Source organism: Palaemon carinicauda, chromosome 38 (genome assembly GCF_036898095.1).
Source record: "Palaemon carinicauda isolate YSFRI2023 chromosome 38, ASM3689809v2, whole genome shotgun sequence".
Classification (NCBI taxonomy): domain Eukaryota; kingdom Metazoa; phylum Arthropoda; class Malacostraca; order Decapoda; family Palaemonidae; genus Palaemon; species Palaemon carinicauda.
In genome coordinates this window covers 68,147,538-68,171,874 of record NC_090762.1, presented here as the reverse complement: position 1 = coordinate 68,171,874, position 24,337 = coordinate 68,147,538, and the positions used below count along the sequence as shown (strand labels likewise).

Sequence of the window (24,337 nt, the reverse complement as noted above, 5' to 3'; positions counted from 1 at the left end):
GAATTATAATTATCTCAATCATCTAAGAATGTTCACAAATAGTGAGAACCGCTGACCCCCCAAGGGAAGTGTTCCCACGGAGAAAGCTGAAAAGTTAAAATCAAAAATTTTAAGTAATTTTTATTTTTCCTAACATACTTACCGAGAACTACTTTCTTTGGAGTCACTTGTGATCTCCTCTCTATCGACCAAGGTTGAATGCCTATCAGAGTGCGGGAGTGAGGGTAACTGCGCAACCTTACGCTATTATCTAAGACTCACCTCTTGAAAAATTCTTCTGACGATTTCCCCCGAAGTGTAGTCGCGAAGAATGTGTTCATCGTTGGGGACAGCCAGTAAACTCCTAAGAGGAGAGCCAGAGAGCGGGTAGGTGATAAGGAGGACTTCGCACTTGCTCCTATCGGAGGCTAGACCCGCAAGTGCCTCTGGCCTCACCGCTACACTGCTTGGAGGGCGGCAATGACTGTCCCAATGGAGAACCCGTCCATGGATTTCCTTGAATAATCCTTGAGGTAGTGGGCAGTAAAGGTTGACTGGTTCGACCAAGTGCCTGCCTGCAGGATCTGTCCCACCGCCATGTTTCTCTCAAAGGCCAAGGAGGTGCTCAGACCCCTGATGTCATGGGGCCGGGGAGTGCCTGGCACTGCCATTTTATCCTCTTCATAGGTTCTAGCAATGACTTGTCTCAGCCAGAAGGAAATGGTGTTCTTGGAAACCTGCTTCCTATTAACACCTGTGGAAACGAAGAGGTTTTTGATGCCTGGTCGGAGATGAGCTGTCCTTTCCAGGTATTTCCTGAGCGTCCGTACTGGGCACAATCTCAAATCTTCTGTAATGCCCGTCTTGGGAATGGAAGGAATTGAGAAACCCTCAAACCTCGGGTCCCAGACTGCTGGGTTCTGAGTCTTAGCCACAAAGGAAGGCACGAACCTGAAGGATACTTCCTTCCACCCTTTAGAGTGAGAAACGTCGTAAGACAGACCATGGATCTCTCCCACTCTCTTAGCGGAAGCTAAGGCTAGCAAGAAAACGGTCTTGAGGGTGAGATCCTTGTCTCCGATATCTTTCAGGGGTTCAAAGGGGGGACGACTCAGCATCTTCAAGACCTTGGCTAAGTCCCACCGGGGCACTCTACTCGCTTGAGGGGGGCAGGATTGCTCGAAACTCTTGATCAGCATCGCTATGTGTCTCGAGGCCCCCAGGTCGATGCCCTTCAGGAGGAAGACTTGGCCTAAGGCGGCTCGAACTCCTTTTATGGCTGGAATTGACATTCCCACTTTATCTCTAAGATACACCAGAAAATCTGCTATGTCCGGGACCGAAGCTTTAAGAGGTCTAATATGTTTCTCCGAGCACCACTTCGTGAAGGAGGCCCACTTCGCCTGGTATACCGCGGTCGAGGATCTCCTCAGGTATAGGGACATTCTCTTAGCTGTGGTGGCGGAGTACCCCTCCTTCTTCAGGAGCCGCTCGATAGTCTCCAGGCGTGAAGGCGAAGAGAGAGAGGGTTGTCGTGGAGCTTGAAGAAGTGCGGTTGGTGCAGGAGGTCTGACCTGGCGGGCATAGGCCAAGGTGGTTGGCTCGTTAGGTCCTTTAGGCCCTTACTCTGTTGAGCACCTGTCTTATCAACGTGAAGGGGGGGAAAGCGTACACATCCAGGTTGTCCCACTTGCGCTGGAAGGCGTCTTCTAGGGCTGCATTCTGGTCTGGGACCGGGGAGCAATAGACCGGAAGTTGGGCATTGAGCTTTGTTGCAAAGAGGTCCATCACCGGGGAGCCCCAACGTTGAATGATGAGTTTGGCTACTTCTGGATGTAGAGACCACTCTGTCCCCACTATTTGACCCATTCTGCTGAGGCCGTCGGCCAGAACGATCTTCTTCCCGGGAATGAACCTTGCCAGCAGCACCACTTGCTGTTCGTCTGCCCAATTCAGGATGTCTATGGCGAGGTCGCACAGCTCCTTCGATCTCATGCCCCCTTGTTTCTTTATGTAGGCCACTACCGTGGCGTTGTCGCACATTAACGCCACGGTGTTTCCCCTTAGACGACTTGCAAAGTGAAGACAATCCTTCTGAACTGCTCTTAGTTCCAGGACATTGATGTGTAGACGCTTTTCTCTTTCCGACCAGGTACCCCGTGCCGTCTCTTCTAGAAGGTGGGCTCCCCACCCTTGGTTGGAGGCGTCTGTGAACAGGAGGTACTCGGGGGGACTGGACCCGAGGGGCATCCCCTTGAGGGAGTTCGACTGGCAGTGCCACCATTCCAGGGAGGTTCTCGTGTCCGTAAGGACTGGAATTAACGTTTTCTGCGAGTCCGTCTGGGACCAGAGGCTCTTGAGGTTCCATTGAATGGGTCTGAGCCTCATCCTCCCTTGGGGAACCAGTTTTTCCAATGAGACTAGGTGACCTATCAGTCTCTGCCAATCTCCCGCCCTCCTGGAGTGTTCTGACAGGAACGGCTGAATGAAGTGCTTGAGGTTCCGTATCCTGTCCTGCGAGGGGAAAACTTTCCCCTGCACGGTATCCAACGTCATCCCCAAGTAGCCCATTCTGTTGGATGGGGTTAAGTTCGACTTCTTCAGATTGATTACAATCCCCAGATTCCTGCAAAACTGGAGGAGGCTTCTCCCTTGTTCTTCCAAGAGGGCCCTTGAGGTGGAAAGGAGCAACCAGTCGTCCAGGTACCTGATGAGGCGGATGCCCCGTTCGTGAGCCCACACGGAGACCGTCGCGAAGACTCTCGTGAACACCTGAGGGGCCGTCGACAGGCCGAAGCAAAGGGTCTTGAACTGCAGGATCTGGGGACCCCATTTTACCCGGAGGAACTTCCGACTCGACGGGTGGACAGGGATCTGGAAGTATGCGTCCTTGAGGTCGACAGTCATCATATAATCTTTCTCCCTCAAGGACAGCAGGACGGATTTTGGGGTGTCCATCTTGAAGTCCGTTTCTTGACGAACTTGTTGAGGGCTGACAGGTCTATCACGGGTCTCCACCCCCCCGTTGCTTTCTCTACCAGAAACAGGCGGCTGTAGAAGCCTGGGCCTGGGAGAAGGACCTCTTCCATGGCATCCTTCTCCAACATGGAGGAAATCTCCTCTTGAAGGGCGGCCCTCTTCATCGGGTCCTTGGGGGCCAACCATTCTGTCTGGCTGGCCGGAATAAGAGGGGGTGGATCCGCTAGGAAGGGAAGCCTGTAGCCCTCCTTCAGGACGGACACTGTCCAAGGTTCCGCTCCTTGGGCCTTCCATGCTTGCCAATGTGGTCCGAGGCATCCCCCAACCCGAGGCTTGGGCGGGAGTAGGGGGCCTCTCCCTCTACCTTCTTCTAGAGGGGCGGCCTGACCTGCCTCTCCTAGAGGCGGAGTAACCCGACCTGAAGGAGCTAGACGAAGTTGGTGCTCCTCTGCGGGAGGGTTGAGGAGTTGTTGCCCAGGAGGAAGAGGGGGCTTCTCTCCTCGAAGTGCTGGGGGAGGCCTGAGATGGCACGGCGCTATCTGAGGCGGCCCTCCTGTAGGGAGGTCTCTTAGACGACGCAGGTCTGGGGACGTTGGCCTCCTTCCTCTTTGACACTTTCTCCATCAGGCTTTCAAGTTCTTTCATCGGGAACAGCGACTCGCCCCACAAGGGAAGGCTACGTACGGCCCGGGCCTCCCTGTCTGGGATCTTCGTAGATAACTTAGCCAGGACCGTGTCTCGTTTACGGAGGACCCAGTTGGCCGTAAGGGCGAGTGCCTGATATGACAGGGACTTAAGCGTTTTCCCCCCGGAGGTGAGAAGGTCCCTCAGGAGGCTTTGCTGGTCAGGATCTTCAGGGTCGACGGAGGCTTGGACGTTTACTAACGTGGAGGCCCACCAGTCCAGCCATGAGGAGACGTTGACTAGGCCCCGCGACATCTCCTCCATCATGGCGGCCTCCGTAGGAGAGAAGCAAACTGGGGCTGAAGAGGTCCTTTCGTCTGAGCCGCCCTGACCTAGGACGTCCAAGGCCGGTTCCACTCTACAGGGGCCTGGGCGACGCCCTTCCGGTATATACACTTTTCCCTGAGTTCTAAGGCCCTGGAGCAGTTTCGAGGCACTCTGGGACTTGGGGGCCTCGGCATTGCTGGCCACCAAGTTGTCTATGTACTCTTGCCCTAGTACTAGGTCTCGGGCAAGAGGAAGGGCCAGGGAAGACTTCGGAAGGGCGACGTGATGCGTAATCCTCAGGAGGCTTGCTCCCTTCTGATGAGTCCCACTACTCTTCTATAGGCGGAGTCCTCCGTCGGGGAAGCTTCTCCTCCGTCAGCCAAGGCTTCGGCCTGGAGCGGGGGAGCCGCGTTGCTGGCAAGGCAGACCGGCCGTCTAGCTCTTGGGCCCAGGGGGGCAGTCCTGTACCGGTAGTGAGCTCCATAAGCGGGCGAGCTCGTCTCCGGATCCCGGGACAAGGCGGGTACCGCCGGCTCAGTGGGGGCTCTCGCTTGCCCTAAGGCTCTGGGAGCGGAGGTCACGGTCCCGGTGGGCTGACCCGACAACGGGAACCGTTCCTTTCTACTCGACGGCCGCACCAGCTGGGCTGGTTCGGCCAGGCTGCCTGTTAAGAAGCGCGTTTCCCCCCCGCTGGGCGGGGTGAACCGGAGGCTTCGAGGACTTATGCCTTTTCGAGAGGTCTTTTCTGCGTGCCAGGTCGCGCGGTTCGAGGCTGTGCATAGTGGACGGCAGCCTAGTCGCACGTTTGCTGGACCGATGGTCTGGTGAATGAAGTGTCTTGGAATCCCCCGAAGGCACGTAGACCCAGGCGCCCCCGGGAGAAACACTTCTCTTATACTTACGAGACTGGGAGCGGGAGCGCTTTCTGCTAAATCGCGACCGTGACCTAGAGCGGAAATGCTCGCTCTCGGACAGCTCCCTTCGCCTGCGACGCTTCACCTTGACTTCTTCGGAGGAGGACGAATCAACCTCCGACGAGCCCGACGACGCCACGTTCCCCGCGTAACGGCTGTTTGCGTGGCCCGCGGGGGATTTCTTCTGACGCTGGGTGCCCGAGATCGAGGGTTGGAGAAAGTCATCGGGGACCGCCGTGGGGATCGTCGGAAAAGAGTCCAGCCGTTCCATGCTAGGGAGCCAGGGGTCCAGGGTCACGTCCATTCTCAGCGGCGACCTCCCCGGTGTCTTCGGTAGCTTCCATCCGAAGGCATCGCTACTTGGACGGCGAACTTTAGCTTGGTTGTCCCCTGGCGGGGAAGAGCCCGACGCACCAGCCCACGAGGGCGGCGGGGACTCCGAGACTACAGCACTACCCCATAAGGGGTCCTCAGAGGACGCGTGGCCCCCCATCACAAGGCCTGACTCACCCGAAGCACTACCGGGCCCTTCGTTAGACCTAGAGGGGCCCGCCCTTGGTTCTTCCCTCGCACTGGGTTCCCTGGGAAGGACGCCTTGACCTTCCACAACACTAGACTCTTCTTGCCCTCTCCTCTGCGTAGGAGACGGAGAAACCGAGGCCTCGTCGGACCGTTCTCTGGCCGATGGTAACGGAGAGACGACACTAATCTTCCTGGGGGAACGCTTCGATGACTTCTTCTTTTTAGTACCGTAGCGTACCCACTGAATGTCGTCCCAACCTACGCACTCCGGACACGTGTCCGCGGAGGAGCAAACTTTCCCCCTACAGGAGGAACAAAGGGAGTGAGGATCTACCTCTGGCTTTGAGAGGAAAGCCCCACACGACTTCCCGGCTCTAGGCCCAGGGCAACGGCGAGCTTGATCCATAGTTCGCACACGAACGGCACAACACTAAGGGAGTTATTAAGTACACTGGGGACACACAGGGTGAACGCACGGTAACACTTGAGAAGAACGCACTGTGAAAACGCAAGTCGCCACGCTGGGACTAAACGCGCACAAAGGGTCGACAGAGACGAGAGCGAGGTGTGAACACCTCGCGACCAAGGAACTTAATGGGGAGAATGACCCAGCGAGGCAGTGACCTGCCCTGATCCTGCCCTCGGGGCGCATTCCTTAGCGGCGGGGGTAGGCCTATGTAGAGAACGGAGTAGGGGGTAACGGCGCGAAAACCTTGGTCGATAGAGAGGAGATCACAAGTGACTCCAAAGAAAGTAGTTTGAGGTAAGTATTCGTGTTGGAACAATATACAATTAGATTTCATTAAAAATAATTGAGACAAATAAACGGAATAGCAACCCAACCCGCAACGGGAAAGGAGCTTCCGTAATAGTACATAGTAGTAGTAAGGGGTGAACGACCTCGAGTAGAGAGAGAGAGACCGTAGTCAAATTAAACTCCCATATTCCCTTCGCTGAGAGTCCAAGTTCCCCGTAGGAAAGGAGGAACAGCGAAGATAAAAGATGAATGAAGAAAGTCCAGCGATGACGATTCCCCAAGGCGGCCGAGTTAACGGAAAAGCCGAAGGAAAAACCGATGGACCAAGAGAAAGAGGCCGTACCCCATGACGTGGAACCGTGGTGGCCTTGCACTACGCAGGTGTCGTAGTCGTACATTACACACGCAGCACAAACACTGAAAAGAAAACTTACTACATTTCTATACACAAATATATACATAAACATAAAGAATGCTTATATATATATTACAAGTGTAAGAAAAAGTAAGTAAAAAGACAAAAGCATTAATGGCTGTCAAAGAGGCGAGGGTGAAAGCAGACACATCCGCTTACCAGCAGAGCCGATAGCAAAGTGAGCTCAGCACACAGGTGTGTGTGTGTGTGTGTATGTGTGTGTGTTACCAGGCTACCCTCCCTACCCCCCGCTAACTAGCAGTTGGGTAGTAAACCCTCGTTAAATTTCTAATGGCTCGTCATTTCAGCTACGCTGAAAGTAATAACCCATATTAAATAGCGTGGTTTGTATTTTAGTTACGGAACAATTATTATTTGTTCCAACACAAATACAAACCTTTGTTCTTTATGCAAGAAGTCCTCTCAAATGGCTGAAACTTTTGACGCGGGATCCCTGTATCCAAGCATGAAAATGGGAGGGACGGGCACCCTGACATTAGTAGGTTAACATCACGTGAGAAAGTGATTATGAATGTAAGAACGTAACTGTGATTGTTATAAGCTATATACAATTAACAGGTTTAGAATAAAGTTAGCCCAAGATATTTATGTGTTCTATCATCGTGCCCCGTGGCCACGGGGGCATAAAAACAATTAAAATAGCGCCAACGTATCCCTGCGTGTCGTAAGAGGCAACTAAAAGGGACGGGATGAGGGGGGTGGGAACCCCCTCTCCTGTATTACAATCCTGTGAGACATCAAAAATGTGGAGCTGGGGGGAGAGTGACTGCTCCCCCGCACTTTAGTTTTGGGGTGTTTGAATGTGCGTGGATGTAGTACGATAGAGTAAAAGATGTGAGATTGGAAGTATGTTTAGGAATAGAAGGATGGATATATTGGCTTTGTGTGAGACAAAGAAAAAAGGGAAAGCTGAAGTGATGTTTGATGAAATGTCTAGTAGAGTGTCTGTGATTGAAAGGGGATGAGCCAGAGATAGTGTGGCTTTATTGCTGAGTGAATGGATGACAGGTAAAATAGTGGAATGGAAGGAGATGATATCTGGGTTAATGTGGGTAGGGGTTGGGTTGGGTAGGGAATGTTGGGCTTTTGTCAGTGCACATGGGCCAGCTTGTGAGAAAAGTGAAGAAGAGCGGGATGAGTTCTGGAATGAATTAACTAGGTGTGTAGAAGGACTGGGTAGAAGGAATTATGTAGTTGTCATGGGTGACTTAAATGCTAGAGTGGGCACTGGAGAGATAGAAGGTGTCATTGGGAAGTATGGCGTACCAGGTGAAAATGAGAGTGGTGAGAGATTGGTAGATATGTATGTTGAGCAAGAGATGGTGATAAGTTCTAGCTTTTTTAAAAAGAAAGATAAAAACAAGTATACATGGGTAAGAGTGGCAAATGGAAGAGTGGTAGAAAGGGCATTAATGGATTATGTGTTGATAACTAAAAGAATGTTTGGAAGATTGAAAGACGTGCATGTGTTTAAGGGTATGGCTAATGGTATGTCTGATCATTTTTTGGTGGAAGGAAAATTAGTTGTAGCAAAAGAGTGGGGGAATAGAGTAGGTGGATGTAAAAGGGAGCTAGTGAGGGTTGAAGAGCTAATAAAACCGGGGGTATCAAGTAAATATCAAGAAAGATTCAAAATGGCATAAGACAAAGTGAAAGTAAGAGAAACTGGTAATTCAGGAGTGGAAGTTAGTAAAAGAAAATTTTGTTGGGATTGCAAGTGATGTGTGTGGCAAGAAGTTTGTTGGAGGCAGCATGAGGAAGGGCAGTGAATGGTGGAATGAAGGAGTGAAGGTAAAAGTGGAAGAGAAAAATGGAGTTTTTATGATAAAACAAAGTTTTATGAATACTTACCTGGCAGTTATATATATATAGCTAAAGTCTCTGACTTCCGGCAGAATTTATTCAAAAATCGCGGCAACCACCTTATAGTGGTTGTGCGGTTAGGTGGTTAACAACCCTTACAGGCTGGTACCTGGAATCATTCCCATTTTCTGTTCCTCAGATTATCTTTGCCCGACCTGTCTCCTGATGGGAGGTGGGTGGGCTTTAAAATATATATATAACTGCCAGGTAAGTATTCATAAAACTTTATCATAAAAACTCCATTTTTATGAATAGTACTTAACTGGCAGTTATATATATATAGCTGATTCACGCATTTGGAGGAGGGAAACAAGACAGTAAACATAGCTGGGGAAACAACAGAGGTAGTAGGAGAAAAAACACCTTGATTCCTTACCTGCTAAGGTAGCTGACTTCAAAGGTTACTGCCTCTAGAGTCACTTTCCCTTAGGAGTGTTCAGCCAGGAGTAGACCTGCTATGCTGCAAACAACTCACTCGAGTCTCTCAAAGGGGTAAGACCAACAACTTGACTAGACTTCAGAAACTACCTTTGCCCCATATAATAAAAACCTGCAACCTTACTAAAACTAAGCACCTAACCCTGCAGAAATAGATATAAACTATCTATCTAGACTGCGGGAACTGTACCACAAAACGAAGTCCTCAGACAATCATAAAAACACAAACCCTCATACATGCATACAAACTAAGGTTGAGTGGGGGTAGTAACTCCTTTGCCTAATACAGAAGCCGCAGCTAAGTATGGGCCCAAGGTATAACACTTGTCATAGTCTACTCTCACCTCTCTGAGGTAATGAGAAGCGAAGACAGAATTGCTCCTCCAGAACGTTGCGTCCATGATTTGCCTAACTGACATATTTTTCTGATATGCCAGTGAAGTAGCAATGGCTCTCACTTAGTGAGCCCGTACTTTCAACAGGGCGAAGTGTTCTTCCTCACATAAGAGGTGGGCTTCCCTTCTAGTTTCCCTCAGGAAAAAGGACAAAGCATTCTTTGACAGGGGTTTTTGAGGATCCTTCACTGAACACCATAACGAGTTGGATGCACCCCTCACGTTCTTAGTGTGGGTTAAATAAGCCTTGACGGCCCTAACTGGGCAGAGGAGTCTTTCTTGCACCTCACCCACTAGGTTCATGAGATTAGGTACCTCAAACGTCCTAGGCCAGGGTTTCGAAGGGTTCTTGTTCTTGGCGAGAAAGTCGAACCTTAAGGCACAAACCGCCCCATTTTGATTGAAGCCTACATGCCTCTCAATCGCTTGGTCCTCGCTGACCCTTTTGGCAGTCGCTAGAGTCATAAGGAAGAGGGTTTTCTTTGTTACATCTCGAAGAGAGGCTTGCGAGATAGATTCAAATTTTTTGGAGCACAGAAATTTAAACACCACATCCAGGTTCCAAGATGGGGGTCTTAATTGTACCTGTTTCGTAGTCTCAAAAGACCTAATAAGGTCCTGCAAATCTTTATCTTGAGACAACTCAAGGCCTCTATGCCTAAAGACGGTCGAGAGCATACTCCTGTATCCTTTGATGGTAGATACAGCCAGCTTAGCATCCTGTCTGAGGTACAATAAAAAGTCTGCAATCTGGCTCAGAGAGGTAGTGGTCGAGGAAATCTTGTGTCGCCTGCACCAAGCTCTAAAGGTCTCCCACTTAAGACTGGTAGACTCTTTGTGACGAGATCCTTCTTGCTCTGGCAATAGCTTTCGCCGCTTATGCCAAAAAGCCTCGAGATCTAACGAGCTTCTCGACAGTCTGAAGGCAGTCAGTTTGAGAGCGAGGGGGTTTTGATGATATCTCTCGAAGTGGGGCTGTCTGAGAAGATCTGGACTTGCCGGGAGTCTTCTTGGGAAGTCCATCAGCATGCCCACAACTTCGGTGAACCATTCCCTTGTAGGCCAGAATGGAGCCACTAGAATCATTCGTCCCGAATCGAGGAGAGCGAATTTTCTGACGACCAGATTGATGATTTTGAATGGGGGAAACACATACATGTCCATCCCCGTCCAATCCATCAAGAAGGCGTCCACTGCTACCGCTTCCTCTTCCGGTACTAGGGAGCAGTAGTTGAGGATCCTCTTGTTCAAGTTGGAAGCGAAAAGGTCTATTACAGGTCTGCCCCACAACTTCCAGAGGCTCTGACAGACATGCGGGTTAAGTCAACTCTGTGGGAAGAACTTGTCCCTTCCTGCTAAGCATGTCTGCCCTGATGTTTCTTTGCCCTTGAACAAACCTCGTCAACAGCCGAGTCCTGTTCTCGCTCACCCAAAGGAGAAGCTCTCTCGCTGTTCTGAACAGAGAGAGGGAGTGAGTTCCCCCTTGTTTCCTGATGTACGCGAGAGCTGTGGTGTTGTCTGAATTGATCTCCACAGTCTTCCCTGACACCGAGGTTCCGAAGGCCTTTAGTCCCAACAGAATTGCCATCAATTCCTTCCAGTTGATATGCCAACTGACCTGATTTCCTTCCCAAACGCCTGAGACCTCCTTGTTCCCTAGTGTTGCTCCCCAGACTGACTCTGACGCGTCTGAGAATAACACTGGGTCGGGGTTCTCCTTGTACAAGGAGATCCCTTCTCCTAACAGAGCTGGGTCCAGCCACCACATCAAAAGATCCTTGATCTCTGTCGGAATGGGAAAAGAAAAGGAGTCCTCCTGGGTCTTTCTGTTCCATACCTTTACGATGAAGTGTTGCCGAGGTCTTAGGTGCAGTCTTCCCAACGAGACAAACCGTTCTAGGGAGGATACAGTTCCCAGCAGACTCATCCACTCCTTCGCTGAGCATTCCTGCTTCTTTAAAAATTCTCTGACTTTCTCTAGGCACCTGGTCAGCCTTTCCTAGGAGGGAGAAGCCCAAAAAAGAACTGAATTCAGAACTATCCCCAAATAGAGATTAGTCTGATTCGGTTCGGTCTGAGACTTCTCCCTGTTAATGATGAGTCCCAGGTCCTGAGTCATCGTATACGTCTTCTGTAGGTCCTCCAGACATTTTGCTTTCGACTGTGATCGGATCAGCCAGTCGTCCAGATAGAAGGATACCTTTATCCCCTCCTGATGTAACCAGCCTACCACGTTTGCCATTAGCCTGGTGAATACTTGAGGAGCCGTGCTGAGACCGAAGGAAAGTGCCCTGAATTGAAAGCACTTGCCCTTAATCACAAATCTCAGATATTTCCTTGAAGTCGGATGAATGGGGACGTGAAAATAAGCGTCCTGCAGGTCGAGAGATACCATCCAGTCGCCTGGACGAACTGCAGCCAGCACTGACTGAGTCGTCTCCATAGAGAACTTAGTTTTCTCCACGAAGGCGTTCAGAGAGCTGACATCTAGGACTGGTCTCCATCCACCCGAGTTCTTGGGAACCAGAAATAGGCAATTGTAAAAGCGTGGGGAGGTAAGGTCCTGGATTGGCTCTATTGCTCCTTTGACCAACATCTGGTTGACTAGCTCCAGAATAGCCTCTTGTTTCCCCGCGTCGGCGTACTGAGCCACTAAGGCTAGGGGAGTGTCTGAGAGATGAGGCTTCTTTAAAAAGGGGATCTTGTAACCTTCCTTGATGATCGAGAGGGACCAGGTGTCCGCCCCTCTCCTCTTCCAAGACTGCCAAAAATGAGACAGTCTTGCCCTTACTGTTGTCTGGAGGACTTTCATCTCATTTTTTGGATAGGGGCCTAAATGCACCTCTGCTGGTCCTTGGCTCTGACTCTTGTCTTCGCCCCCTGAAATCCGCTCTCGAGGAAGCCCTACTCCGAAAGGGCTGCTGGAACTTTTTCTCTTCCCTCTTCAGAGGAGCAGGAGCAACAGGCAAAGGCTTTCTGGCAGACCGAGATAAAAGGTCCTGAATAGCCTTCTGTGCCAGAGAAAGGGAGATATCTCTGACCAGAGCTTCGAGAAAGAGATGGTGTGACAGAGGGGCGTAAAGCAGTTCCGACTTCTGGGCAACAGTCACCGATCTAGAGGTGAAGAAGCACAATAGGGCCCTCTTCTTTAAAACCCCTGCTGAGAAAAGGGAAGCCAACTCGTTCGCCCCATCCCTTAGAGCTTTGTCCATGCAGGACATAATACTCGTCAGGTCCTTCGTGCATTCCAGGAGTTCAGTCTTCCTGGCCAGAGTCCCGAGAGACCAGTCCAGGAAGCTAAAAACCTCGAAAACCCTGAAAATTTCCTTGACGAGGTGATCAAGCTCCGACATGGACCACATCACCTTGGCAGAGTTCAGTGCATGTCTTCTTGCCGAGTCCACAAGAGCAGAGAAGTCACCTTGGGAGGAGGCAGGCACTCCTACACCCAAAGGTTCCCCTGTCTCATACCACATACCAGCCTTGGAAGCGAGCCGAGATGGTGGGAAAGAAAAGGTGGTCTTGACTGCCTGTCTCCGTTCCTTCATCCAATCATCCACCTTAGCGAGTGCTTTCCTGGCAGAAATTGAAAGTTTCATTTTGATGAAGGCCGAAAGCTTCGTAGCCTTCTTCCTGGTGAATTGAGACTGAGGAGAACGAGGTGCCAAAGGTTGGAATTCCTCCCCATATAGTTCTAAAAGAGAGCGAGATAGAACCTTATAATCACTAGCAGAGTCGGTAGGTTTCTCTTCCTCTTCCGATACATCATCGAGGTCCTGATCAAGGTCAACACCTTGAAGAAGAGGGCTGCAAGCAGCCTGGCACCGAGAGCTGTTTGTGTCCTGGCGCCGAGCGTAGGTGTTGTCCTGGCGCCGAGCGCTGCTATCGTCCTGTCGGCGAGAAGAGGCATCGTCCTGAAGACGAGAAGCGGTATCATCCTGATAAGGCAGGCTGCATTCGTCCTGATAATGCAGGCTGCATTCGTCCTGCTTCCTAAAACGCGAGGCGGAAACGTCCTGGAGCTTCGAGCAAGAAGCGGAATCGTCCTGGCGCCGAGGGCGAGAGGCAGTATCGTCCTGGCGTCGAGCCGATGAAGAGGGTGTGTGTTGTCGTACGGCCGACGAAGTGCGCAGAGGTTTCTTTGGAGAGATACTTCATTCCCTCTTAGAAGACGATCTCTTAACTGGCAAAGAGACATCCTTATGCCTGCCGGACTGGGAAGGAGGGCGGCTGAAAGCTTGCACTAGCGATGAAAGCTGCTCCTGCATAAGCCATGAAAGCTTTAGCAACTTCTACTGGTTCTCGCGGTTCCGAAGGAGGCAGCTGTTTGGGAGCGCTGGCAGTAGAAGCAGGAAGTTTATCAGGTTTAACTGGGCTAAGGACTCTCTGTTTCGTCCTCTTAACAGGAACAACATCGAAGTCGTCCTCCGAAGGTTCAGGTTCTCGGTTACTCGAACCGGGAGGGAGAGCGAGACTGCACATCCCGGTCCCACCTTCTCTTCGGCGGTCTTGATTCGTATTGCCACTTGCATCTGGGAGAAGGATCAGGTGAAGACACAAACGTATCCGACACGCCTTTCCTATGGCGGTCAAGAGCAGCCTGGGAGGTCGCAACAGGACTGTCTGCGGAGACGACTGAACGAGGATAAGCACCTCTCACCCCCTTTCGGCTATCGACGTACCTTCTCCCTTGGTCCTAGGAGCTTGGTAGAGGTCTACACCTAGTGGTATGACAGGTTCGATCAGCTGCCACCTCAACTGCACTTTCAAAAGCACTAATATAACTTTCACCCTTACCTTTAAAGGCCGCAAGTTGTAATTTAATGGCCTGCAACTCAGCAGCCATCCTGGCATGCCGAGGGTCATCCGCAGTTGCAGATCCTGTAGAAGGGGCAGGAGTTACTACTTTCGGGGAAGGAACAACCTCCAAAGAGGTAATAATTAAAGGGTCAATAGATAAATCTAAACTAGCTTCACTAGCAGACTTTGACTTTGATTTACCCCTCCTAACTCTATCGAGTTCTAATTTACGCACATAGCGCTTCATAGCTAACCAATCATCTTCATTTAAACCCTCGCATTCCTTGCACCTATTATTTAGGGCACATTCAAACCCCCTGCAACTCATACAAACTGTGTGAGGGTCAACCGACACTTTCGGTAACCTCACCTTGCATACATCACTCGCACATACACGAATATGAAGTTTTTCACACATGATAAACAAAGCAAAAAATACAAAAATAATAACAAAACACAATTGCCAAATCCCAACACAGTGTACTTCACCAAACGAAGTCCAAAACAGCGATGTAGGGAAAGCGATTACGAAAAACTCTTAATGGCGGACCAACGATGTTGTCGATCCGACCGGCAGAGACAATCTGAAGAACAGAAAACGGGAATGATTCCAGGTACCAGCCTGTAAGGGTTGTTAACCACCTAACCGCACAACCACAAGGCGGTTGCCGCGATTTTCAAATAAATTCTGCCGGAAGTCAGAGACTTTAACTATATATATATATATAACTGCCAGGTAAGTATTATTCATAAAAAGAGGATTTTTGAAGAATGGTTGCAGAGTAATAGTGTAGAGAAGTATGAACGATATAGAGAGAAAAATGTGGAAGTAAAGCGCAAGGTAAAGTGAGGCAAAGAGGGCAGCTGACCTGAGGTGGGGTCATGGATTGGGTCATTCATATGAAGAGAATAAGAAGAAGTTTTGGAAAGAAGTGAAGAGAGTAAGGAAGACTGTTTCAAGAATTGAAGAGACAGTGAAAGATGGAAATGGAAGGTTGTTAAAAGGAGAGGAGGCAAGGAAATGGTGGGTGAAGTATTTTGAAAGTTTACTGCATGTTGAGGATAATAGGGAAGCACCTATAACTGCTGTTGCAGATGTTGAGGTGCTGGTGATGGGAGATGAGAATGAGAGAGAGATTACAAGAGAGGAAGTGAGGAGAGCACTAAATGAAACGAGAGTAGGAAAAGCATCTGGTAGTGATGGTGTGAGAGCTGAGATGTTGAAGGAAGGGGGTGTGACTGTACTTGGATGGTTGGTGAGAATGTTTAATATGTGTTTTGTGTTGTCAATGGTACCAGTAGAATGGGTTTGTGTGTGTATTGTACCACTATATAAGGGTAAGGGAGATCTGCATGAGTGTTGTAATTCAAGGGGTATTAGTTTGTTGAGTGTAGTTGGAAAAGTGTATGATAGAGTACTGATAAATAGAATTAAGGATAAAACAGAGAATGCAATCTTAGAAGTACAGGATGGTTTTAGAAGAGGTAGGGGTTGTATGAATCAGATTTTTACAGTTAGGCAAATATGCAAGAAATATTTAGCAAAAGGAAAGGAGGTGTATGTTGAGTTTATGGATCTGGAGAAAGCATATGATAAGAGTTGATAGGGAAGCAATATGGAATGTGATGAGGTTATATGGAATTGGTGGAAGGTTGTTGCAAGCAGTGAAAAGTTTATACAAAGGTAGTAAAGCATGTATTAGGATAGGAAATGAAGTGAGCGACTGGTTGCCGGTGAGAGTGGGACCGAGACAGGGATGTGGGATGTCGCCGTGGTTGTTTAACTTGTATGTTGATGGACTGGTGAGAGAGGTGAATGCTCGAGTGCTTGGACGAGGATTGAAACTGGTAGACGAGAATGACCATGAATGGGAGGTAAATCAGTTGTTGTTTGCGGATGATACTGTACTGGTTGCAGACGCGGAAGAGAAGCATGGCCGATTAGTGACAGAATTTGGAAGGGTGTTTGAGAGAAGGATGTTGAGAGTTAATGTGGGTAAGAGTAAGGTTAACAGATATACAAGAAGGGAAGGTGGTGCGAGGTTGAATGTCATGTTGAATGGAGAGTTACTTGAGGAGGTGGATCACTTTAATTACTTGGGGTCTGATGTTGCAGCAAATGGAGTGGAAGCAGATGTATGTCAGAGTGAATGAAGGAGGCAAAGTGTTGGGGGCAGTTAAGGGAGTAGAAAAAAATAGAGGGTTGGGCATGAATGTAAAGAGAGTTCTGTATGAGAAAGTGATTGTACCAACTGTGATGTATGCATTGGAGTTGTGGGGAATGAAAGCGACGGAGAGACAGAAATTGAATGTGTTTGAGATGAAATGTCTAAGGAGTATGGCTGGTGAATCTCGAGTAGATAGGGTTAGGAACGATGTAATGAGGGTGAGAACGGGTGTAAGAAATGAGTTAGCAGCTAGAGTGGATATGAATGTGTTGAGGTGGTTGGGCCATGTTGAGAGAATGAAAAATGGCTGTCTGCTAAAAAAGGTGATGAATGCAAGAGTGGATGGGAGAAGTACAAGAGGAAGGCCAAGGTTTGGGTGGATGGATGGAGTGAAGGAAGCTCTGGGTGATAGGAGGATAGATGTGAGAGAGGCAAGAGAGCGTGCTAGAAATAGGAATGAATGGCGAGCGACTGTGACGCAGTTCCGGTAGGCCCTGCTGCTTCCTCCGGTGCCTTAGATGACCGCGGAGGTAGCAGCAGTATGGGATTCAGCGTTATGAAGCTTCATCTGTGGTGGATAATGTGGGAGGGTGGGCTGTGGCACCTTAGCAGTACCAGCCGAACTCTGTCGAGTCCCTTGTCAGGCTGGGAGGAACGTAGGGAGGAGAGGTCCCCTTTTTTGTTTCATTTGTTTGATGTTGGCTACCCCCCAAAATTGGGGGAAGTGCCTTGGTATATGCATGTATGTATGTATCATCGTGGATTTGGTTATTCACAATACAGAGAACAGTATAACCTCATAAATAAAAAAAATCTCCTATTTGCGGTTTTTCACAATAAGGACTCTTGCAGGCCGATGTTTTCAAACTAACCACGCAAAGCAGAAAAGCCCAACATTATATCCTACACAAAATATTCAGTGATAAACCCTTGCAAAGAGACTTTAGTATGAGCTATTGTTCTTGCATTTAAGTTTTCTGCCTCAGTAAAGTAGTTTGTCAGCTGATGATGATTGAACAAGAGAAAACAAGACCATTTTCTTTCCGTTTATCACACGTAGTCTTTATTACTATTCGGTAGGAGTTTCAATGTACAGTATACTGTACTCCCACCATTTATATTTGGTGCATTTGAGGTACACGGTTAGCCAGCACTACATCGAGGACAAAGAAATTACAAAAGTGTTGCAGTGTCGTCTTCTCAAACAATCCTCTATCGTGAACTTTTCACTCTTTCCCCTCTTTTACTTGGTGAGAAAACTAACAAAGTAGAGCGAACGGGTGATAGAGGACGCGTCTGCTCTCTACAGAGCCAAAATAAAAAGTGACGTCATTTCATGTGTGTGTGTTCTAATCCCCACTAGCTAGCTAGCTAAAAGTTTCTTGAAATCTATCATAGATCCAACCATTGAGGTTAAAAACCAGATCCTATAGGAGAAAATAATGTCTAATTTTGTAAGGTTATCATAAGGCATAAAAGTTTGCGATATCATTTACATCCACAACTCAGGAAAACTATACTGTATTTACCTGTTTTAATGACTGAGCAACAGTAACAGGAAGCCTCTTCATGGGGGTGTCAAAAGATGGTCTAGGAAATACTGAGAGCTTCTTGGCCTCTACTGTAATTATTTCATCTCGAGTTGAAGGATCAACTTTTGGTTTCTCTGGTTCAGCAGGTTTGATGGGATTATGAGGCCCTTTTGCACAACCCTGTAATGAACAATGAAGTTTCCTAGTAAAAATAGACAAAATGAAAACATATACAATTTTGAATTTTCTTAAATTAAATCTGGAAGTAATTTTTTTTTTCTCAACTCTACAAACCTACAAACTTGGAGTTCTTTACAGTGGATATTATTTCGGCAAACACTGAATATTAGCCAAAATGACAAATCTAGAAATAATTTGTATTTTTCATAACCATACAAACTTGAAGATCTTTACTATGGAGATACATTTTGTCGACTGCTGAAACTAGCCATAACACTTTCAGCGAAGTGCTACCACCCTTCGCTAGTTAGCAGGGGGTAGACCAACCACCCCGCTCACACACACAGTAGCCTACACAAACCACTATACAATTGCAGGCAGGACTTTCTGGAGGTAGGTGACAGCAGGCCAGTATGTGTGAAGAGCTTCAGGTTTGTATGGTTAGGAAAAATGACAAACTTATAACAGAGTTTGTATTTTTCCTAAGATACAAACCAGAATTCTTTACTATAGGAGATATTCTAGCGCAAGCTGGAAAATACGGCAGAAAAACCTTAACAAGGTCGTTAACGACCGGGCTGGTAGTTATCCACCTGTTAGGGGTGGGGGACTGCCGGCCGGTAGCTACTGAATACCTTCAATCGGATTCTAGCTAGGACTATCTTAGGGGGAGGTGACAGAGGGAAGATTTGAGTAAAGAATTCGGGTTTGTATGTTAGGAAAAATACAAACTCTGTTATAAGTTTGTCATTTGTTCCTACACTAAATACAAACCCTCATTCTTTACAATAGGAGACTTAGTCTTGAGGTCAGGGTGGACGAAGGGTTCCCTATTCCTAGGGAAGATAGCCCTCAGACTAGACTCTATTGATGAACAAATCTCCCATTAACTTTTCTCTGTAGATTCCCAAAATCTTAGCACGACTGAAGGTTTGTAATTATGTGGAAACAAATGTTTCAGTATGAAGAGGGTCGGGAACAATGACTTGGACCCTTTCATACATAGGATTCCCCTGACCTTGAAAAGGGGAATCCTCGTGACTACGAGTATAACTTATACCCTGTGAGAGGAGTCAGATGAGTTTCATACCTTATTTTCATTGGCAAGTCCAGCTGAAACTGGTTACAGACTAGGATACCCAGATGGGAGGAAGAAGAAAGGAGCAGAAGATAGATGGATGTTCTTCTAAAACCTAGTGTAACGCAGAATCCTCGACCAATGGCTACTGTCCCCTGAAATGGTGCAAATGTAGTTACAGCACCTGTTGCCCTGCCACAATAGGCCGTATAGAAAAGGTGTTTAGAGACCTATGTGTCACATTGGTTAAATAGTGAGAGGTGGATGTAGATTGGCGCTTCCAGACTCCAGCTCTTAAGACTTGGGAGACTGAAAAATTCTTCTTAAACACCAGTGAGGCAGCCACTCCCCTAACTTGATGGGCTTTGGGTTGAGCTGCCTCTGGGTCTCCGTGAATGGCTCTCGCAATAACTTTCTTGAGCCAGAAAGAGATGGTGTTGCGAGAGATTCTCTTCTTTACCTTATTGGTACTGAGGAAGAGATGATGGAGGCGAGGTCTGAAAGGTCTGGTGCGCTTCAGGTATTTCCTTAGCGCCCTGACTGGGCACAGTTGCAATTGGTCAGTATCCTGTGATACCTAATTGAGGCTGGAAAATTGAAATTCTCTAAACCTCTCATCGCCTGATGAAGGATTCTGAGTTTTGGCCAAAAACCTGGCACGAAGTTGAGCAAGACTTCCCCCCATCCTCTAGAATGGCTGACTTCGTAGGATAGACCATGAAGTTCACCAACCCTTTTTGCCGAGGCCAGAGCTACTAGGAAGACGGTCTTAAGGGTTAGGAAGTAGTCAGAGGCCCTATTTAAGGGCTCATAGGGAGGTCCCTTCAAAGAAGGTAAGACCAGGGACACGTCCCAAGGTGGAGGTCTAATCTCCACTGGGTGGCAAGATCTCTCAAAACCTCGAATCAAGGTGATATCTTCTGATTTAGAAAGGTCAACTCCTCTCAGTCTACAGATGAGGCTTAAGGCTGAACGATAGCCCTTAATTGCCGAGACTGATAGGAGTTTCCCCTCCCTGAGGTACACCAGGAAGTCTGCCACTAATGGAAGAGAGGGATTGAGTGGAGACACGTCTCGCCCTCTACACCAAGCTGCAAACACTCCATTTTGCTTGGTAGAGGTTTGTGGAAGATTGGCGCAGGTGCCTGGACATGTGTTCAGCCACCTTCCCTGAAAAGCCTCTGCTTCTGAGGAGAAACTGGACAGCCTCTGCTTCTGAGGAGAAACTGGACAGCCTCCAGGTGTGAAGCTTCAGGAAGTGGATTCTCCCATGGGGGATATCACTGTGTGGCTGCGTCAACAGACGGGGTTCTGGAGGTAGAAACCTCGGCACTTGAACCAGCAGGGAAAGGTCTGCGTACCACTCTCTGCTTGGCCACGCCGGAGCTATTAGCATTAGTTTGCAGTTCCGGGAGGTCCTGAGTTTGTTGATCACCCTTCTGAGCAGGAAAAAGGGTGGAAAGGCATATGCGTCCAGGTTGTCCCAGAAGTGTTGAAGGGCGTCCTGGATCGCTGCCTGATGGTCTGGAACTGGGGATCCGTAGCAGGGAAGTTTCGCATTCAGAGAGGTGGCGAACAGGTCTATTGTGGGGAAACCCCACAAAGCTATTACTGTCTTCGCTACTCGAGGATCAAAAGACCATTCGCCACTCAGCACTTGGTGATGCCTGCTCAGTTGATCTGCCGCGATGTTTCTCTGGCCCAAAATTAACCTGGCTGTGAGAGCAATGCTGTGACTTTCTGCCCACTGGCAAATCTGGACTGCTAGCAGACAGAGGTTTCTTGCCAGAGTACCCCCTTGCTTGTTGATGTATGAGACGGCTGTGGAGTTGTTGCTCATCAGAACCACCTCTCGTCCTTGTAGATCTTCTGCAAAGAATCTTAGGCCTTTCCAGGCTGCTAATAATTCCAGATGATTTATGTGGAGAGACTTCTCTACCGGAGACCAAACTCCTGATGCTAATTTCGGGCCTAGGTGGGAACCCCATCCCTGTAGCAACGCGTCCGAAAAGTGTTTTAACTTCGGACTGGGACTTTGGAGGGGAATGCCCTTTTGGGTATTCTCTCTGGTCGACCACCAATGAAGATCTTGTAACACCAGATTTGGAACCTCCACTGCCAAGAATGGGGAATCTGTGTTTTGAGACCAATGAGTCTCCAGATGCCATTGGAGACTTCTCATTCTTGACCTTCCGCCTGGAACTAGTTTTTCCAGGGAGGAAAGATGGCCCAGAAGACACTGCTATGACTTGGCTAAAGGCGGAAGTGGAGACAGTAGATGGGCGATGGACTGATCCAGTCTCCGAAGCCTGTCTTCCGACGGAAACACTCTCCCTACCTGGGTGTTGATGGATATACCCAGATAGTTTAAGACTTGGGTCGAAGTCAAGCAAGATTTCTCTGCGTTTACAAGGATCCCTAGGTCCTTGCAAAAGCTCAGAAGTCTTCTCAGGTGATCCAGAGCTAGCTCCCTGGACGAGGCTAGGAGTAGCCAATCATCCAGGTATCTTAGCAGACGAATTCCGTGCTTGTGAGCCCACGAAGATACGAGTTCGAAAATCTTCGTAAAGACCTGTGGGGCGGTCGAGAGGCCGAAGCACAGGACCTTGAACTCGAAGATTCGACCCTGAACCAGAAAGCGCAGGAATTTCCGAGATGTGCGATAGATCTGCACTTGGAAATATGCATCTTTCAAGTCTACAGATGCCATAAAGTCTCCAGGACGCACCGCTTGGATCACGGAGGCAGCTGTCTCCATTTTGAATGGAATTTACTTTACAAACTGGTTCAGGGTCGAAAGATCGATTACTGGTCTCCAACCTCCCGAGGCTTTCTCTACCAGAAAGAGGCAACTGAAAAACCCAGGGGAAGCGTTGGAGACATCTTGAATGGCGTCTTTTAGAAGCATGCTCTGGATTTCCTGAGCTAGGGCTTGCTGTTTCCCGAGATCCCAAGGGATCTGGGAGGACGAGATCGGGGGAGGAGTTAGAGGTGGAGGAGAGTCTATGAAGGGGATGCAGTAACCCCAACGAAGCACCTTGATGGTCCATTGCATGGCCCCCATAGCCTTCCACCTCCTCCAGCTCCCCTGCAGGCACCCCCCTACGCACTGTGAGGGGGGGAGCCGTGACCCTATTTCTGTCTAGGGTTCCTCCCTCTGCCTTTAGCCTTAGTAGGAGCCGACGTTCCTCTGCCCATAGGTTTGGGTGTAAAAGAGGGGCGGCTGATGGTCTTGGCTAGCAGTGGAGTTGCGATTGTTGCTTTGGGTTGTGGAGTTGGCTGGTGTTGCATTGGGCGAAAGGAAGCAGCCTTTTGCATCGCGGTGTCCTGCGTTTCTTTACTCCAAGTATCCAGGGCAGAGGAGACTGCCTGCTTAGAAAAGAGGAGAGGTTGCAGAAGATCTGAGTTCCTCAAATTAGACTTTTCAGTCTTCCCGATGCTCCTATGAAGTCTGGAGACTACTGATTCCCTGCTTTTGAGAATCCAGTTGCCCCACATCGTTGCAGCCGTAGCAGTTAGGTTGACCATTGTTTTGGCCCCGGTTGCCAGGACTTCCTGTAGGAACTGCATGGAGCTTTGGTTTGAAAGGTCTTCGTGACTAGCTAGGTAGCCGACTGTACCTGACAAAGTGTCAAACCATGATAATGCCTCCAGAAGGGACATTGACGTAGATTCCATTGCTGAGGCTTCTGTGGCGGTGAAAGAGACTGGGAGAGAAGAGAGTCTCTCTGCAGAGAAGCCAGGTGTGAGCCTTGCTGTGAGGGGATCCAGTGTCAGAGGAGAAGGGTTGGAGTCTCTGACTTTGTAAAAACGCCTTTGCCTCGAAAAAGGAAAATGCAGAAGTTTATGGGATCCTAGAGACTTCAAGGAACCCATTTCCCCCGAGACGGCCTGCGAGACCTTCCTCAGACGGCCTGCAGTGTGAATAACCAGGGAAGTTCGATTTTGGTCTTAGGGTTTGGTGGAGGACGACATAGTCTGTCTAAGGCTGGAGCGTCGGTATGTCGAGGTGACAAATGTAAATCTCCAAGGCCTGAGATATTACACATTGTTCTTAGAGCCCTCAGATAGGCGGACTCTAAATCTTTTGATGGTTGTTCTTCCGAGGAATCTTCTGGTCGCGCTAATTCCTCGCGAGGGGGGGGGGATAGAAGCCCGAGTGTCTGAAGCTAAGGGCAAAGTAGCATACTCCATTGCCGATATTCCCAGGGGAGGCTGGGCGCTAGCCAATGGCGTCGCGCGCACCTGATCTTGCCTGGAGGTTGGTGGTTTAGGCGAAGGCAACCGAATTAACGGTACTGTCTCAATAAGAGGTTGCAATGATCGGTAGTCTGGTCTTTCTCCTACATTTTCAGCTGAAGAGAAGAAGGGTTGAACCCCTGCGTCTTCTTCTGAAGTTCTTGTGAAGCTCATATTCCAGAACTTGTTAGAAAGTACGAGAACGGGAGCTGTTCTGTCTGACCCCCGAGAGCGAGGTGAATGACCCCACGCAGGTAAGTCCGGAGTTTTGCGTGGTCGGGAGGTTGAAGGATGGGAGCGCTCTCTCTCTGTTGATATAAAGCGACGGCGAGAAGAAGTGTTCTTTCTCCCTTCCCTAGATAAAATGTGAAGGGGAGGAATCGCGCTCATTGTGCTCTCTTTCCTTAGATTTAACATCGCCCCAACGGAAGCGCTTATTGCGCTTACGAGAAATCTCTCGTGACGAAGAGCGCAAATGTATCGTAGAGCTCTTCTTCTTATAGCGACTAGATGATTCCTCGCGAGAGGAAGACGATCGCGAAGCAGAACGATGACACGAGGATGTACTTTTCTTATATTTATGACGAGAGCGCTTATCGCTTCTCGGCGAGACATTTCGTGAAGAGACAGAAGGCGAGGAACAGCTAGAACGATGACGTCTCTTCCTATTTCGCCTCTCTCTCCGACGAGAACGTCTGGCCGAAGGAGAGCGAGCTCTCCTTTTCCTCTTCTCTCTCTCCCTCCTATCCTCTGAGGATGACGAAGACACTGAGGAGGAGGAGGAGGAGAAGGGGGAGGTATCGCGATGATCGCGCTTGCGACGTTGTTTCGTCGAAGCGCAAACACGGAGCGAAGTACGTTCCGCGGGAGCTGAAGTTCTTATATCTGGTGACACTTCAGCGGCCGCCGATTGGGCTGACGGGAAGTCAGCGAGGTCCGGAACTCCCGAAGGTTCCAAAACAGAAGGGACCTGGGCTAAAACTGTGCCCGCGAGGAACTGGTTCCACACTTCCACCGAAGGAGAACCAGGAAGTCCAAGGGCAGGCCATACCTCTCGTACGTTATCTGGAATAGAAGCGGTAATAGAATTATTTCTGATGATGGAA

At 49.0% G+C, this 24,337-nt stretch overlaps 1 protein-coding gene across 1 annotated transcript in view; it reads right to left on the bottom strand.

Annotated features, from left to right (window-relative positions):
• mora (CHORD-like protein) overlaps positions 1 to 24,337 on the bottom strand; it is a 177,889-nt gene that overhangs the window by 78,853 nt on the left and 74,699 nt on the right. The window contains exon 3 of the mRNA XM_068362337.1: positions 17,732 to 17,914. Coding sequence (XP_068218438.1) covers positions 17,732 to 17,914 — 183 coding nt within the window. The remainder of the gene's footprint in view (positions 1 to 17,731; positions 17,915 to 24,337) is intronic.